Genomic DNA, 18,090 nt, shown 5'->3' with positions numbered 1-18,090 from the left:
AGTTATACCTTGGGGGTTGAAGTTGTCAAGGATTCCATTTTACTTGAATCTGCAGTCAGTGCCCATGGAAGCAGCAGCCATGAAATCAAATGGTGCGTTTGCATTGGGCAAATCTGCTGCAAAAGATCTCTTTAAAGTGTTAAAAAGCAAAGATGTCACTTTAAGGAGTAAGATTCGCCTGACCCAAGCCATGGTGTTTTCAATTGCCTCATATTCATGTGAAAGCTGGACAATGAATAAGGAAGACCAAAGAAGAATTGATGTCTTTGAATTATGGTGTTGGTGAAGAATATTGAATATACCATGGACTGCCAGAAGAACGAATAAATCTGTCTTGGAAGAAGTACAGCCATAATGCTCATAAGAAGCGAGGATAGTGAGACTTTGTCTCACTTACTTTGGGCATGTTATCAGGAGGTACCAGTCCCTCGAGAAGGACATCATGCTTCGTAGAGGGTCAGCGAAAAAGAGGAAGACCCTCAATGAGATGGATTATCACAGTGGCTGCGACAATGGGCTCAAGTATAACAATGATTGTGAGGATGGCATAGGACCCGGCAGTGTTTTGTTCTGTTGTCCATAGGGTCAGTATGAGTCAGAACCGACTTGACAGCACCTAACAACAGCATACCTTGAGTGGATAATGGTTTCCATACCATCTTTTAGAGATTTCCAGCAAGGTCAAATACAGTTGCCGATAGTGGTAATCTGCTTATAAATGCACACTGTGTTGGCTTCCTTCTCTTGTTTCACCTCCCCAGTTCCCTACTATTGCATCCTGGTGTCATTATTGACACTTAAATTCTTTCCTTAAAGTCCACTTCTGAGGGACCCAGCTTAAAGTATTTAACCTTTTCCTCAAAAAAAAAAAAAAAAAAAAAAAATTTTTTTTTCCTCCTTAGCATGTTGGAGGGATACAACACACACCTGCTGATAACTGTAACTCACTACAGTAATAATTCTCAAATGAAAGTTGGGAGGGGTTGATGGTGGCCATTTGTTCAAAATATGTTCCTTTCTATGCAGATATGACTCTTGACGGTGGTTGGAAATTACTGCTTTAGAGATGAAATGTAGATGTTACCTAGGATGTCTACACCCTAGTAAAGTTAGCATAGCCTATGGTCTGTTTTTTGTTTTACAGGCTAAAAATTCTAATTTTGTCAAATCACGTGCAAAGGGATCTGATTCATTATACCCAGACTCTCAAAAGACGTGTTTAAGCAGAAATACACACCAGCCTACAGTGCTCATTATTAACCAGTAACTTTCAGATACCTGCTTGCATAATTTCTCTGGTCAGTTCATTTCTCCTCCTGGGAGATGTATGTGGGAAAACAAATTACCGGAAGTATTTTTGGGAGCACAAAACCTAATGCCAGGAAAATGAGTCAGATGATCTTAATAGCTAGTGCCGTTGAGCTTTGGCTCATTGGACAAAGACCAGCTGTTCAAGTCCTGAAGTCAGGATAACTCTTGAACTGCCGGATTCTTAAAGTTTTTCTTTTCCAGACTTCATGAGTCTGGCACTGGTTTCCTTCTTGTGCTCTGGGAGACATAATTTCTTACTTGTTTTAACTCATGTGCTGCGCCGCCTTCACCATTCCTCTTCCCCCATCCCCACTTTGTACTCCAGCTTTAGAAATTTTCTAGGCCTTCAATAACTTGTACAACATCAGTAGTGGCAGAAACTTTCCTTTCTATCCCTTCTTCCCCTTCAGCAGTGGCTTATGCTTCTGGTATTCACCTTCCACTGTTCCTTTTAACCTTCGTTTTCTTTGCTTTCATCACAGGCATCATCTTCTTGAATCTTGTTTTAGTCATAAAGTCTGCCACCGATGTAACACCAAAATGGGGTCACTGTACCAATGTCTGAGCTCCGGCAGCATATGTATACCCACCAGTCTGTGCACATCAATGAATGTCTCTATTTCCGCTATGGTCGTAGGCCACCTGTTTTTACTTGGCATTGTAAGTTCCTGCCCTCTGTGTTGTCTTGTGCAGGTGTAATTGAGTTTGAAAAGCTCAAGCTGTTGCTTGAATTCTTCCGTTCTTTTCTTGCTTTTGGTCTAATGCTATTTACTGGGTCATAGTAATCACTTGCCTTATATCAGTAAAGGTGTATTTACTTCAATGCGACAGAAGACCTAACTCTAAAGGATTTTAAACAAATAGAGAATTTATTTCTTGTATAACAAGAAATCCTGAGGTAGTCCTGAAGTTCTGTTTTTCTGCTCTGCCATCCTCAGTGTGTTGGGATCCTCATAAGTGGGATGGGGGGTGGGACATGAGGGTTAGTGAGGCCAGAATGTATCTGTTAAGTGGGTGTCCACGGGCACATGTCAGGCCTGGGGTTCGGAACCCTCAATTTAAACCTCAGGGTAGTGTCTTGGGCTGTGTGGCTTAGGGGTTGGTTTTCGAATGTCCTCCCCGGGGCTCAGGGCATTTATAAGAGTGTTTACACCCCCACCCCAGTACAAACCTCTCACCTATCTCTGGCAGAATCATGGGCTATGGGGTTGGCGTCAGCGTGCATGCCCACCTTCCCTGGCCCAGAGGGTGCCTCGTGAAATGGGTGGGGAGGGGGTGGTGGGCAAAGGAATAAAAGCGGGCCCTTGGGAATGCACCAGTGGAGGAGACACGGGCTCCAGACAGCCTTTTAAAACAGCTGTGGTAGTTGTCGGGATATACCTCTTGGCTGGCACTTGCATCTTTATTTCCTTGGCTGGGAAACGGAACCAGCTGGGGGTCCTTGGTCAGCCCTGTCCCTTCCTGGTTGTCCAGAGCACATATTCTGCCTGGTTATAGCCATTTGCAGTTCCTACTGGCTGAGGCTAACCCTGGTTTAATAATAATGACAACATCCCTTCTAATACCAAAGGAGTAACTATGGGCAGGCATTTAATTTAGATGTAGTTCAAGAAAAAGGTAATCAGTTAATATTTTTAAAAGTTTTATTCTGAAACTATTTCAAACTTATATAAAAGTTCCAAGAAACTGTACAAAGAACTCTTGTTTACCCTTCATGCATATTAGCATGCTGGCATTTCAGTTTCTTGCTCTGTATCCCCCCTTCTTTCTTTTTTCTGTACTATTTCTAAGCAGGTTGCCAAACTGATGCCCCATCACCCCCAAATATGTCAGTGTGTTTGTCCCCCAAACCAAGAACACTCATACGTAACAATTCAACCATCATAACTAAAAATTTAACGTGGATACATCACTATCATTGAATTTTCAGACTGTTCAGGTTTCACAAATTTTCCCGTTAATGACCTTTCAAACATGAGGATCCAGTACACAATCGTGCATTCCATTTAGCTGCCCTGTCTTTAGAATCCTTCTGTCTGGAGATAATGGGATCATGACACTGAAGAATGTGCCTTAGTTTGGGTTTGTCTTATGTTTCCTCATGATTAGATTTAGGTCTGTATCTTCCTCAGGAACATGACAGAAGGATGCCGTACTCTTCTGTATCACATCATGAGGCACATGGCATCCATTTGTCCTGTTACTGCTGATGGTGACTTTGATCCCTTAAAGTGGTGTCTGTCAGGCTTCTTCACCACCAAGTTCTCTCTTATCATTTGTACTTAGTGTGGTGTGGGCACATATTTTGAGATGAGTATCTTGTTACTTCTCAAATTTCAGCCACTACCTTTATCGTCCACTAATTCTTTGTTTGAGACTATTGTTAGTATAGTGGTTGCAAGTACGATATTCTAAATAATCTAAATTAGTTGGCCTTAAGAGCATCCCCTTCTCCCTCCGTTCATGTACATATTCATTTATATCACTGCGAACTCAAAGATTCCTATTTTATTGCTATCAGTTGTTTTGATGCTCAAATTATGTCTGATTTGGTCAGCTGGAGCTTCTTCAACCTCATTCTCTTGTATCCTTCGACATGTCTCCATCTTACTTTCTGGCATAGTAAGATGTTCCGGGCTTATCTTTTACTTTCATTCCCCAGCCTTGAAATCAGCCCTTTCTTTAGGAAGACCTAGTTCATTTTTAGGAATAATAATAATGGAAGTATTTTAAAATTTCTGGCAGATATTGTAGTTGAAGATTGCTATGGAAGGTGATTTTTGAATTTCTTATAATAAAATTAATTCCTCATTTTGTGTTGCAGTGAAAATAACAATTCCATCTTTTAAATCCTTCTACTTCTCAGTAGAAAGGGCCAGTCAGCTGAGGTCTTTTTATGTTTTTTTTTTTTTAGAAACAGCAATCTCCAATTTCATCTTAATATTTATAATAACAAAGCTTCCTAATCCTTTTTGGGCAGATGGTTTTATTCATGAGGATTTTAGCATTGGAGAAGTTAAACTGGAATGATTAATTTGTTAATTATTAATTTAATAATTGTAATGCTCGAACACTTAAATTTTATTTCTTGTGAAAGAGCTAGGTAAACCAGCTTTGAGGGTTCTTAAGCTGTTGTGCCTGAATTCATTAATAAAGGTAATAATGTGAAACACCTTCGATAAATGCGTTTGTCCCAGTCTTTGTTTTATAGGAATCTTACAATATACGAGGAATCCTTTCCCATATGAAGACTTCTTCTAGGGTTTCATCCACACATGCTGATGCCACATGACAATGATTATAATAGTTACATACAAGTACTTGAAAGTTCTCTTATTTCCTGTTGGTATTGAATTATATTTATTTAGAGAGATTTCTGTGAAAAGGAATGCCGTTTATGATTTTCAGATTCATATTAACAGAAAACTAACTTCTTTAAAGGAGTTAACTGCCTGGGCCTCCTAAACAGATAGATTTATACATGACTTTATTTTTAGTCTTTATGATAAATCTTTTCCCCACTCTTCCACCCCCTACCCATCTTTCCATGAGCGCATGGAAAATATGCAGTCCACAGAATCATGCTTCTTGTTTGCCTTTACCCCCCTCCTTCATTGGATCGCCTGTGCCAGGCCAACAGGTTCCCGCGTCCTCTGTGGGTTACCCATTCCTCCCAGATACCAGTCCCCTTTACAGCTCTGATCAAGTTGAAGCCACAGGGTTTAGCGCCATCTGGTGGCCACAGGGGACCACATCAGCTGTGTTTCTGTCCTAATAATGATGAGGAACTCTGGTGGGGTAGTTAAGAACTCGGCTGCCAACCAACAGGTTGCCAGTTCGAATCTACCAGTCGCTCTTTGGAAACTTTATGGGGCAGTTCTACTCTGTCCTGTAGGGTTGCTATGAGTCAGAATTGACTCGACAGCAACGGGTTTGGTTTGATTAATAATGGTGATAAAGATGAAGGTAGTTAATGCCAAACCAGTTTAAAATGCTTTTGGTTCTCGTATTTTATTACTGGAAGTTTTGTGAATGGACATGATGATTACAGGGAGGAGGTCTTATTTGTCATGAAAATGCTTTTGTTCAAGGATTCTGCAAGCATGTCCATTACTGGTGCCCTGGTGCTCCCAGAGGGAGGGTAGGACTTCAACGTGATCCTTTACTCAAGGAAGTGAGTACGGGAGGAACCGCTGCCCACAAGACAGAATGAAGACCTCTCTTTGGCTTTCCAAGTGGTTTATCCTTCTTTCTGTATTAATCTTGTACCTGAACACAATGTCCTCATTCTTCACTGTGCTTTAAATCATACTGATTCTGCATCAAAGGAAAGGCGGCCTGGACAAGCATCACGACAGTGACATCTTCCGCCTGCTATAAAGCTGAGGCCCTGGTGAGCTTTGCAGAATATGGAACAAGCCTTTAGACTCTCCCTTTCGGAGGGGTGACCGGGATCCTGGTGGATCATCTTCCTGTGAATCCAGTTATGAAAATCTGTGGCTGACGGGTTGATCTAAAAGGCTTGAGAGTTCTACATTATTGCTGGTGCAGTTGGTCAGTTGGATGAGATAGCTCTTCAGCTGACTGTGCCTGCTGCTGCTCCAGGTGTGTTTCAGTGTATCCAGGATGCCGTAGCATCTCTCTGGAAGGTTCCCATTCTGCAATCACAGCCTGACACCACTCTTCCCACCATTGCATAATGTAAGATATGTCATGCTGACCAAGAGGCTGCAACTCTTGCTTTTCATGCTCAGGATCAATCTGAGAAAAGTCCTTTAATTGCAGTGCTTCTGTGCCAATGTGTTGTTTGGGATCCTGGCATTTTTCTTGGGATTGGGGCCAGAACAGCGGCTGAGTATTTGAGAGGGCTCCTCCCAGAGTCAGCTGTACTGGCAAGTGTTCGGTACCTGTCACAAGAGAGTCAGAGTTCTCTACTCCCTGCACAGCCTGGGCAGGCTGCACGGTCAGGACTGTTGAGGCCTGGCTCACACAGAACCCATCCGAATCACAGCCAACAAATGACACATGGGACTCTGGAAGAGTAGGTAGAAATGTTTGGTTCCTGCCAAAAAAATCAGAGGGAGGGAAAGGAGACATGCCTGGGAGAGTGGACAGGTCCATTTGTTCTGGCTGAGCAGTCAGATGTGGCCACCTATTTGGGCCATCCTCTGAGGAATTCACAGGTTCCCTTTTGCTGTGCCCTAGGTGCTGAGCTTCTTGGTTCTGAAATGACATCTAAGTGAGGAAAAGGAAGATTAAGACGTAGGAGATTCCAGCTCTGTGTCTTGTAACCTGTAAAGCAAAACCAAACCAAACCAAACCAAGTGCCATCGAGTTGATTCTGACTCATAGCGACCCTATAGGACAGAATAAAACTGCCCCATAGAGTTTCCAAGGAGTGCCTGGCGGATTCGAACTGCTGACCTTTTCTTTAGCAGCTGTGGCACTTAACCACTATGTCACCAGGGTTTCCTCTGTAAAGCAAAGGGGCTATTAATAAGGCCTAATCTTAGTATACACACATAGAATTCGTTTTTTCAGAATATGTACAAATTAAGGATGATTACTCCTGACTGGGGATATATTCTACATTAATTTGCTAGAATTCCAGAACTTTCATGCTCTGTCTAAAAAACAAACAAACAAAAAAACCCAAACCCATTGCCATCGAGTCAATTCCATCTCATAGCGACCCTATAGGACAGAGTAGAATTGCCCCATTAGGGTTTCCAAAGATTGCCTTGTGAATTTGAACTGCCAACCTTTTGGTTAGCAGCTGAACTCTTAACCACTACGCCACCAGGGTTTCCATGTTCTGTCTAGCACTTCTTATTTTTCTGAAACGCTGTAGTTTTATATTACCCTAATTTTCTTTTGTCAGGTATATATTCCCTCACTTGTCTGTCAGTTTGTCATACTGTGGGGGTTTGCGTATTGCTGTGATGCTAGAAGCTATGCCACCAGTATTCAGATACCAGCATGGTCACCCAAGGAGGACAGATTTCAGCTGAGCTTCCAGACTAAGACAGACTAGGAAGAAGGACCTGGCAGTCTACTTCTGAAAAGAATTAGCAAGTGAAAACCTTATGAGTAGCAGCGGAACATTGTCTGATATAGTAGCCGGAAGATGAGCCCCCAGGTTGAAAGGCACTCAAAAGACAACTGGGGAAGAGCTGCCTCCTCAAAGTAGAGTTGACCTTAATGACGTGGATGGAGTCAAGCTTTCGGGACTTTCATTTGCTGATGTGGCATGACTCAGAATGAGAAGAAACAGCTGTAAACATCCATTAATAATTGGAAGCTGGAATGTATGAAGTATGAATCTAGGAAAATTGGAAATTGTCAGAACTGAAATGGAACGCATAAACATCCATATCCTAGGCATTAGTGAGCTGAAACGGACTGGTATTGGCCATTTTGAATTGGGCAATCATATAGTCTACTATGCTGGGAATGACAACTTGAAGAGAAATGGTGTTTCATTCATCGTCAAAAAGAACATTTCAAGATCCTGAAGTACAGCACTGTCAGTGATAGGATAATATCCATATGGTTGGAAGGAAGACCAGTTAATACAACTATTATTCAGATTTTACGCACCAACCACTAAGGCCAAAGGTGAAGAAACTAAAGATTTTTATCAGCTTCTGCAGTCTGAAATTGATTCAACATGCAATCAGGATGCATCGGTAATTACTGGTGATTTGAATGCGGAAGTTGGAAACAAAGAAGGATTGGTAGTTGGAAGCAATGCCAGAGATCGAATGATAGAATTTTGCAGGACCAACGACTTCATTGCAAATACCTCTTTTTACCAACATAAATGGCGACTGTACACATGGACCTCGCCAGATGGAATACATAAGAATCAAATCGACTACATCTGTGGAAAGAGACAGTGGAAAAGCTCAATATCATCAGTAAGAATAAGGCCAGGACTGACTGTGGAACAGACCATCAATTGTTTATACGCAAGTTCAAGCTGAAACTGAAGAAAATCAGAGCAAGTCCACGAGAGCAAAAATACGACCTTGAGTATAAAACCCAAACCCAGTGCCATCGAACCAATTCCGACACATAGCGACCCTATAGGACAGAGTAGAACCGCCCCATAGAGTTTCCAAGGAGTGCCTGGCAGATTTGAAGTGCCGGCCCTTCGGTTAGCAGCTGTCACACTTAACCACTATGCCGCCAGCGTTTGCACCTTGAGTATATCGCACCTGAATTAAGAGACCATCTCAAGAATAGATTTGACATGTTGAACACTAATGACCGAAGACCAGACGAGTTGTAGAATAAAGTCAAGGACATCACACATGAAGAAAGCAAAAGGTCATTGAAAAGACAGGAAAGAAAGAAAAGACCAAGATGGATGTCAGAGGAGACTCTGAAACTTGCTCTCGAACATTGAGCAGCTAAAGCAAAAGGAAGAAATGATGAAATAAAAGAACTGAACAGAAGATTTAAAAGGCTGGCTCGAGAAGACAGTAAAGTATTACAGTGAAATACGCTAAGAGTTGGAAATGGAAAACCAGAAGGGAAGAACATGCTCAGCATTTCTCAAGTTGAAAGAATTCTACGGGGAAAATATTAGACGACACAGGAAGCATCAAAAGAAGATGGAAGGAATACACAGTCATTATACAAAAAAGAATTGGTTGATATTCAGACATTTCAAGAGGCAGCATATGATCTGGAACTGATGGTACTGAAGGAAGAATTCCAAGCTGCACTGAAAGCACTGGAAGAAAACAAGGCTTCAGGAATTGATGGAATATCAACTGAGATGTTTCAGCAAACATATGCAGCGCTGGAAGTGCTCACTCGTCTATGCCAAGAAATATGGAAGACAGCTTCTGGCCAACTGACTGAAAGAGATCCATATTTATGCCTACTTCCAAGAAAGGTGATCCAACTGAATGGGGAAATTTTCAAACAATATCATTAATATCACACACAAGCAAAATTTTGCTGAAGATCATTCAAAAGTGGCTGCAGCAATGTATCAACATGGAACTACCAGAAATTCAGGATGGATTCAGAAGAGGGCATGGAACCAGGGATATCATTGCTGATGTCAGATGAATCCTGGCTGAAAGCAGACAATACCAGAAGGATGTTTACCTGTGTTGTATTGACTATATAAAGGCATTCGACTGTGTGGATCATAACAAATTATGGATAACATTGCAAAGAACGGGAATTCCAGAACACTTCATTGTGCTCATGAAGAACCTGTACGTAGATCAGGAGGCAGTTTTTCAGACAGAACAAGTGGATACTGAGTGGTTTAAAGTCAGGAAAGGTGCGCGTCGGGTTGTATCCTTTCACCATACCTATTCAATCTGTATGCTGAACAGATAACCTGAGAAGCTGAACTATATGAAGAGGAGTGGGGCATCAGGATTGGAGGAAGACTCGTTAACAACCTGCATTATGCAGATGACACAACCTTGCTTGCTGAAAATGATGAGGACTTGAAACACTAATGAAGACCAAAGACCACAGCCTTCAGTACGGACTGCACGTCAACATAAAGAAAACAAAAATCCTCACAACTGGACCAATGAGCAACATCATGATAAACGGAAAAAAGATTGAAGTTGGAAGAATTTCATTTTACTTGTATCCACAATCAACAGCCATGGAAACAGCAATAAAGAAATCAAAAGACGTACTGCATCGGACAAACCTGCTGCAAAGAACCTCTTTAAAGTGTTGAAAAGCAAAGACGTCACCTTTGTGCCTGACCCAAGCCATGGTATTTTCAATTGCATCATATACATGTGAAAGCTGGACAATAAGGAAGACCGAAGAAGAATTGACGTGTTTGAATTGTGGTGTTGGCAAAGAATACTGAACATACCACGGACTGCCAAAAGAATGAACAAATCTGTCTTGGGAGAAGTTCAACCAGAATGCTCCTTAGAAGCAAGGATGGCGAGACTGTGTCTTCCGTGCTTTGGACATGTTGTCAGGAGGGATCAGTCCCTGGAGAAAGACATCATGCTTGGGAAAATACAGGGTCAACAGAAAAGAGGAACACCCTCAACGAGATGGATTGACACAGTGGCTGCAAGAATGGGCTCAAACATAACAACTTTTGTGAGGATGGTGCAGGACCAGTGTTTCATTCTGTTGTGTAGAGGGTCACTATGAGTCAGAAGCGACTTGATAGCACCCAACAACAGCAGCAACAACAACAAGGGTATATATTTGGAGACCCATAGACCCCACCCCAGAAATCTCCCAAGTATTCACAGAATCATTCATTCCTTAAAAATTTCCCTGGTAGAAATTTCTCTGATCCAAATGAACACTACCTACTCTGACAGATGTTCATTCCTGGTTTTTAGTTTCTTTTTAATTTTATCGTGCTTTAGGTGAAAGCTTACAGGGCAAATCAGCTTCTCATTCAAAAATTTATACACGAATTTTTGGTGATATTGATTGTAATCCCGGCAATGTGTCAACACTCTCCCCTTTCTCACACCAGGTTCCCCATGTCCATTCATCCAGTTTTCCTGTTCCTGCCATCTCATCTTTGCTTTGGGCAGGTGTTGCCCATTTGGTCCTGTATACTTGATTGAACTAAGAACCAGGCTCTTCACATGTGTTACTGTTTTATTGTTGTTAGGTGCTATCAAGTCAGTACCGACTAATTAATTAGCTGCTAATGTTTCTAAGGGAAACCCTGGTGGCATAGTGGTTAAATGCTATAGCTGCTAACCAAAGGGTCAGCAGTTTGAATCCACCAGGCGCTCCTTGGAAACTCTATGGGGCAGTTCTACTCTGTCCTATAGGGTTGCTATGAGTCAGAATCAACTCCATGGCACTGGGTTTGGTTTGGTTAATGTTTCTAAACGGAGGCACTACTGGCAATTTGGTTGAAAATTTGTTTTGCAGGGAATGTGACTTGCAAGGCTAGGTGTTTCCCATCCTGCATCTTTGCCCTAGATCACTATGATGACACAAAACAGCCCTAACTTTTCCAACAACATCTCAGGGGCAGTGCCATTTAGAGGTAGGATATATTTGGTGCCACAGACATAGAACTTACTTGAATTCTTGATTTTGGAACCTCTGTTTGTTTAGCCAGTTTTTCCGTGGCAGCAAGACCAGGGAATTGATTCTCCTGAAAGGCCTGTAGCAGGGTACTTGTTTGGCATCTCATGATGGATGTCTGGTTTGATCTGGCTTCTTTTGGTAAGTATTCTGAAGGAGAACACAGAACAAAAGAGGGCTTTTAGGCCAGTTTTCACAAATTTTTAAAGATAATGCTGACCACTCCCTCTTAATCCTCCTGTGGTGACAAGAGGAGGCAGCTGTACTACTTACTTAGCAGTAGCACCAGACTTCTTTTATGGATTGAATTGTTTCCCAAAAATGTGTTGTAAATCCTAACCTCTGTGCCTGTGGTTATAATCACATTTGGGAATGAGTTTTCTGCAGGATTAGTGTAGGATGTGTCTTGAGTCAATCTCTTATAAGAGATAAAAAGAGCAGATTGGGCAAGCAGAGTTGGGGAAAGAGCGATGTCAGTCCACATGAAGATCTCCCAGGAGCAGAACTCAAAGAGACAAGGACTTGCCCTTCAGAGTCAACAGAGAAAAATCCTTCCCACCGTATATGGATGCCTTTAACAAACAGAAATTCATTTTCTTGCAGTTCTAGCCTCTTGAACTGCGAGAAAATGAATTTGTTTGTTAAAGCCATCCATATATGGTATGTTTGTTATAGCAGCACTAGATAACTAAGATAACTTCCTTGCCAAGAACCTGCCTGTCTCCACCAACCAGCAGGACCTTATGACACTAGATGCCCAGAGCAAGCTGTAACTGGTTCCTAAAGTAAACATTCTTTACAGAGAATTTGGGTACAACATAGAGTTGTTCCCACTCTTGAAGGATTCATTGAGGAAGTAAGTACATTTGGACTGGTGGGTTCTTACCTTGAGTCCAAGGCTGAGACTGGCTCTGAGCCTGAGTTTCATCTTTTCCTGAGGAACATCCAGACCTCAGTTGTCTCTGTTTCTTTCTCTGGTCTCTAAACCAACGCTAATTGGGAAAAGAAGTTGTGGAAGTCATGTAACTGAGCCTATATCATTACAAACATAAATCCAATTAAACAAAATTGATTTGGCTATCTGCCCTTAGGATAATACCCATAGGAGATGGGCAATGTGCCATCCTAGGAATGACTTTATTATCTCAAGATATATATTTTTTTAAATAAGGAATTTCTGAAGCGGATTATTAGTAGAAGCTAAAAATAATTGGCTTGGTCACAAACACAAAAGCTACAACCTCAGAAGAGCATATTATTTACTCAGTAAAAGATGTGGAAAGGAGGAAGGCAGGACAGTTGATAAGGAATTGTAAGCGCACCTCAGCACCAGGGAGGCAGGTGGATGCTGGGTGGAGAGCATCTAAAGTAGCTCACTCCCCTCTTGGCAATCAAGATACCTACAGAGATGCCATCTGAATTCAGTCTTTAGCTGGACTTAATCATTCATTCATTCAATACATATTTACTGAGCAGCCTACTATGTGTGGGCCTATGTTAAACTGTCTCCAGCAACATCAATTCATGAGATTAAAGTTATAGTTTTGGCCTTTGTCCTTCATCAGTGATAGGTTCTACAAACCACAAGTGAGCTGGGCCTCTCAAATCGAAGGTCAGTAGTTCTGTAGAAAAAGTATAAAAATTATCTACAGACAGATGTGGTTGGTCCCTTGGATCTAGAGAAAAGAAACATACCAGAGAAATTTACTGTAGGCAGCCTACACGCTAACGTAAAAATCCAAGCAAACCTACTCAGAATGAGCCACAGTCCAACATTATTTATAAAAGTTTCTCATGTTATTTACAATGTCAAATTTACTTTATAAGCAGCTAGGGAATTACTTTAATAGCAGCTTAACGTATAAGTTCGTATAACTGCTTTTTTCAAACAATACAGAGCGTTATGATAACCCTAGAAGTAGGAACTAAGAAAAAGCAAACATAATGCTGTAGAGATTAAGAAACATTTACACTGTTTAGCTGCTAAAAATAGTTCAGCATTCATCTAGTGAATACACTTTGGATGTCAGTATACACAATATACAAGTCCAGAGAGTGCGAGACATTTCAGCTGTTCCTCTAAACACTGCCCCTGTGTTAACTTTCTGAGGTTGGTTTTCTTCCAACACAGTTTGGGGTTTGAGGCTTGTGTGTTCAGATTTCCAGGAAACCTGACTGCCTTTCTTTTGTGTCCCCGCTTCTCCTCGTGGCCTTAAAATGACTCCTGCCAATAAAGCTTTCCCAGTTTCTACAAATAACTTCCCTTATCTGTCTCTCCGAGTTTCTGTAGTTCAATGTACTTCACAAACCATTGACAGGTAGATTTGAAGTTTGGATTGAACAAATCAAAAGGTTTTTTTTCTCCCAAAAGCTTTTTGACCAAATCCACAGGCTGAATAAGATTTCACTCTAATCTTGTCCTCATGGTAGAAGATGTCCTGGATTTCAGCTTTGGCTTTGCCATACCACAAGCCTTTGGAAGACTGGCTCCCTCAGCGAGGGAAAGGTATTATATCCATCAAACTAGAGAGGCTTTTCCTTCAACACCCTAGCCCAAATTAAGTCCTGAGTCTGCAAGAAGATGCTCCCCAGGGTTTCCAGCTGGCTCCCTGTCATGACCCATGCCTCAGACTATCTCAAATATTAATACAAAATTCAGGACAGGACACAATCTGCACTCAAGTTCGCATTTCTTTTCTGGTCATTCTCATGGTATTGGAAGTAAATTTCCCTGATTTAAGACACACTGCTAAGATATACAATTTCTCTATCTCTCTTTTTTTTTTAGGTCTCTAGTGGAAACCTTGGTGGCATAGTGGTTAAGAGCTATGGCTGCTAACCAAAACGTTGGCAGTTCAAATCTACCAGGCACTCCTTGGAAACTCTATGGGGCAGTTCTACTCTGTCCTATAGAGTCACTATGAGTTGGAATTGACTCCATGGCAATGGGTTTTTTTTTTTTTTTTTTTTTTTTAGTCTAGGTCTCTTTCAGGCCTTCAGTGTCTGTTTTTTCTTGGCCCCAGCATCTCTTCATAGGAAATACCATTTCATAGTACAAAATATATATGGAATTGATCTTAGAAAGGAATTACTTGAAATAGGAAGACAGAATTAGCTACAGTAAACAGCTGGGACAATACTCATCCATGTTTCTTCCTACTCATTTCCTCCCAGAGTCAGCAATAGATAAAGAGATGCCCAGGGACCCAGGTTCCCCTAGCTTTGAAACAGGGCATCGAACCGGTTCTGCCTCGTTCAGTCATGGCCAAGGAAGCATCACCAGAACAGACTCAAAGTTTTAAAGTTATGGTGAACCACTTAAAACAACCAGACTTAATGGTCTGACTGAGACTGGAAGAACCCTCGAAGCCATGGCCCCTGGATGCTCTGTTAACCCAGAACTAAAACCATTTCCAAAACCCACTCTTAAGACAAAGATTAGACTATGAAACATAACTCGCGAAGAGTATGCTTCTTAGTTCAAGCAGCTACAGGAGACCAAATGGGCAGCTCCTGTCTGGAGGCAGGATGAGAAAGCAGAAAGGGACAGGAGCAGGTTGAGTGGAAAGGGGAAGCGTGCTGTCACATTGTAGGAATTGCAACTAGTGTCACATAACAATATGTGCATAAATTTTTGTATGAGAAATTAACTTGAGCTGTAAACTTTCACCTAAAGCACAATAAAAGAAAAAAAACTTATGGTGAACCAGAAAGATAGCCAGAATGGGAAAAATTACAAGTGGAAACCTTGCTAGAAACTTAATTTCCCTCTTAGAGAACAATTGCTTTCGCATTGCAAAGCAATCAAATCTCTTGCCCTGGGATTTTGAGCAGAGTCTGAAACGCACTGCCTCACTCAAAGATGGTGGCCAGTTGCATTGTCTTGAATGTGTGTCTCACTCACAGCCCTGCCAGTAATCTAATCTGATGCACCAAGCTCCTGGAAGGGCTCACTACGCTTCTTCCTAGTCTCCCATTTCAGGGCTTTGACCCATAGTTTTTCCTGTTCTGGTGCAGTTCCAAATTGTAAAACTTCAGGTCTGTTCCTGTTTTGCTCCCTCTGCCATGACTGAACCATTTTGAAGCTCTGCTTTGAAACTTGTCACTAATATACCCAAACTGAACTTTGATTCCTCACTGCTGTACTCAGAATTGTAGTATATTTTCTAAACCACTCTGGAGTATTTTCTTTGGATAATTTGATAATTCATGGTAAGATTTACAGTCTTAATACCAACCAGCATCTGTTGAGCTGCTCTGAAAAAAAGCATTGTGCTAAAAGGTTATATATTTTCTCTGAATTAATTAAAACCATTCTCAGGCAAGAACTCAAACATAGGTGGAAACTCGAAACTAATGAATCGTTGAGTACTATGGCAGGGCCAACTTCATCCTGCGTGGTTTCCTGGACTTTCCTCCTTGCCACCACTTCACACGAGCCCAGTGCCTCTCAGGCAGCCAGTGGCCAGGTATTTCCACAGGGTATATTTTTATAACCACAAGTAAAGCCTGTCTCCCTCATCCAGAACAGACGCATGAAGAGATTAGAGCTGGTAGTTTACTGGAGAGTATGTATTTGATACAGAAACCTGAATTCATTCTTTTCCTCTAAAAAACACATTTTTACTTGATCTTCATCAGCTTAAATAGTTTCATGTATATTTGTATTTTTCCAGCTATCTTTTTGATAATTGAAGAAATTCAGCTTAGTTTCACTTTTACATCAGTAATTCTACATATTCAAAATAATTTAAAATGGGATTTGACTTTACTCAGTTATGAATGATACTTGAGACATTAAAAAAAATTTCTTGAGAATTGGGAATTTCATGAGTTTTTATCCCACAGTTTTTTCACTATTAATCATTATCCTGTAGTATATATTCCAGTAGTTAATGATACCATATCATAGTGATCAGATTTCCTATATTTTGGAAATCTCAAAATCTGATTTCATTATCTCCTTTTGGGAAAACCTGAGCCAGTACATTTTCACCACTGGTTAAAGACATTAACAGATTTTTTTAAATTTTATTTTTAACATCATATAGCAGGAGAGATCTTTAGCAAAATACCTGGCATAAAAGAACTGCTGACAAATGCTCAACCTAGCTTTTCACTTCACCTTGACTCTGACAGAAACAGAAACTTAATACCTACCTGAATTTTATGCTCTGGAACTCCAATGTCTTCAGCCAGTTGTTCTCTGGTAGCTTTATTAGGGTGAGGGTTGTATTCGAACCACACTTGGAGGATACTCTTTTGCCTCTGGCTGTAAGCAGTCCTTTTCTGGACTTTGCTTTGTAGCATGCCTGATGAAGAGAAAAGGAGAGGCTTATAAAGGGTGTTTATGGATTAAAACCTGTGGCAGAAGCACATGCCTTATGTTTATTCCAGGTTGAAAGCCTGTAGGTCCAATGGTTACTGTTCAGTTTTAAGCAATTTAAATTGGACACATATAGATTTAAACACATGTTATAGATTGAATTGTATCCCCCCAAAATATGTGTTGTAAATCCTAACTTCTATGCCTGTGGTTATAATCTCATTTGGAAAGGGGTTGTCTTTATTATATTAATGAGGCAGGATTAGTATAGGGTTCCTTTTAAGTCATTTCTTTTGAGATACAGGAGAGATTAAACAAGCAAGCAAAAGAAGCAGAGATGGGAGAGATGAAATGCCAAGCTACATGAAAATCTCCCAACAATAGAACTCAAAGAGACAAGGACCTTCCCCCAGAGCCAATAAAGGCTTCTCCTAGAGCTGGCACCCTGAATTCAGACTTCTGGTCTCCTAAACTGAGAAAATAAAATTTTGTTAAAGCCACCCACTTGTGGTGTTTCTGTTATAGCAGTACTAGATAACTAAGCCAATACATATTTTAGAAAAAATGATAATTGATGATCTAAGTTTCCAAAGAAAGAACCTAGAGAAAATTCACAAAATTACAAGCAAATAGCAAATGATAGAAACTAGGAAAATTAATGAAAACATGTAAAAAACACATTTTAATAAAATTAATATAAAACATTTGGCATTCCATGTATTTTTTTCTCCATTTAAAGCTTCAACTTTAAAGCTTAGGCAGAGGACCCATGTATGGGACTCATGGCTGCATCTCAAATTTGAAATTCAGTATTCAATTTCCAAAAAAAAAAAAAAAAAAAAAATTTTCCAAGCACCCATCAATTCCCTGAAATAACTTATCACCGAAAGACAGCCCCTGCCCCAACAATCTCTCCCTCTAATCACCTCTGTAACTTTTATAACTCTGAAATAAACAAGGCATTTGGCATGATCAAAGAACACAGCAAAGAAGCAGTGGGAGCTTACCGATTGAAGTGGTGTTGGTCAAATCCATATTGGAAGAGACACCTGGATCCCAGAGAGGACCAGCGCCCAAAGACACAGGGTTTATGAAGACTCAAGGTGACCCACCCACTCCTTAAATGCCTTTCTCCTTACTCCCTTCATTAAATATTTAACACCCTTAGGAACTTGAAATAATCAGATTAAGTAGAATTTTAAGTAGAAGCGCAGATTCCACTAGGTAAGTTTGCCTCAATCATACTACCTTTCTAAATATGACTTTGAGACTGTACTTTCTAATATACACATATGTAACCCTTTTGTTCTCTACTTTGTTCAAATACCCTTGTTTCTTAATTATTTTGACATGGCTGTATTATTTATTATATTATTTGGAAAGGTTCC

At 40.7% G+C, this 18,090-nt stretch overlaps 1 protein-coding gene and 1 pseudogene across 1 annotated transcript in view; both read right to left on the bottom strand.

The window, feature by feature from the left end:
* Window positions 1–5,847: 5,847 nt before the first annotated feature.
* DUXB (double homeobox B) overlaps window positions 5,848–18,090 on the bottom strand; it is a 30,280-nt gene continuing 18,037 nt past the window's right edge. The window contains exons 2-5 of the mRNA XM_064273499.1: window positions 16,502–16,723; window positions 12,263–12,357; window positions 11,372–11,526; window positions 5,848–6,546 (exon numbers count right to left, since the gene is read on the bottom strand). Coding sequence (XP_064129569.1) covers window positions 5,848–6,546; window positions 11,372–11,526; window positions 12,263–12,357; window positions 16,502–16,723 — 1,171 coding nt within the window. The remainder of the gene's footprint in view (window positions 6,547–11,371; window positions 11,527–12,262; window positions 12,358–16,501; window positions 16,724–18,090) is intronic.
* Window positions 13,229–14,323, bottom strand: LOC111752576 (small ribosomal subunit protein mS23-like; annotated as a pseudogene).

This window comes from Loxodonta africana, chromosome 21, assembly GCF_030014295.1.
Source record: "Loxodonta africana isolate mLoxAfr1 chromosome 21, mLoxAfr1.hap2, whole genome shotgun sequence".
Classification (NCBI taxonomy): Eukaryota; Metazoa; Chordata; class Mammalia; order Proboscidea; family Elephantidae; genus Loxodonta; species Loxodonta africana.
This window is presented reverse-complemented; position numbering and strand designations above follow the sequence as displayed.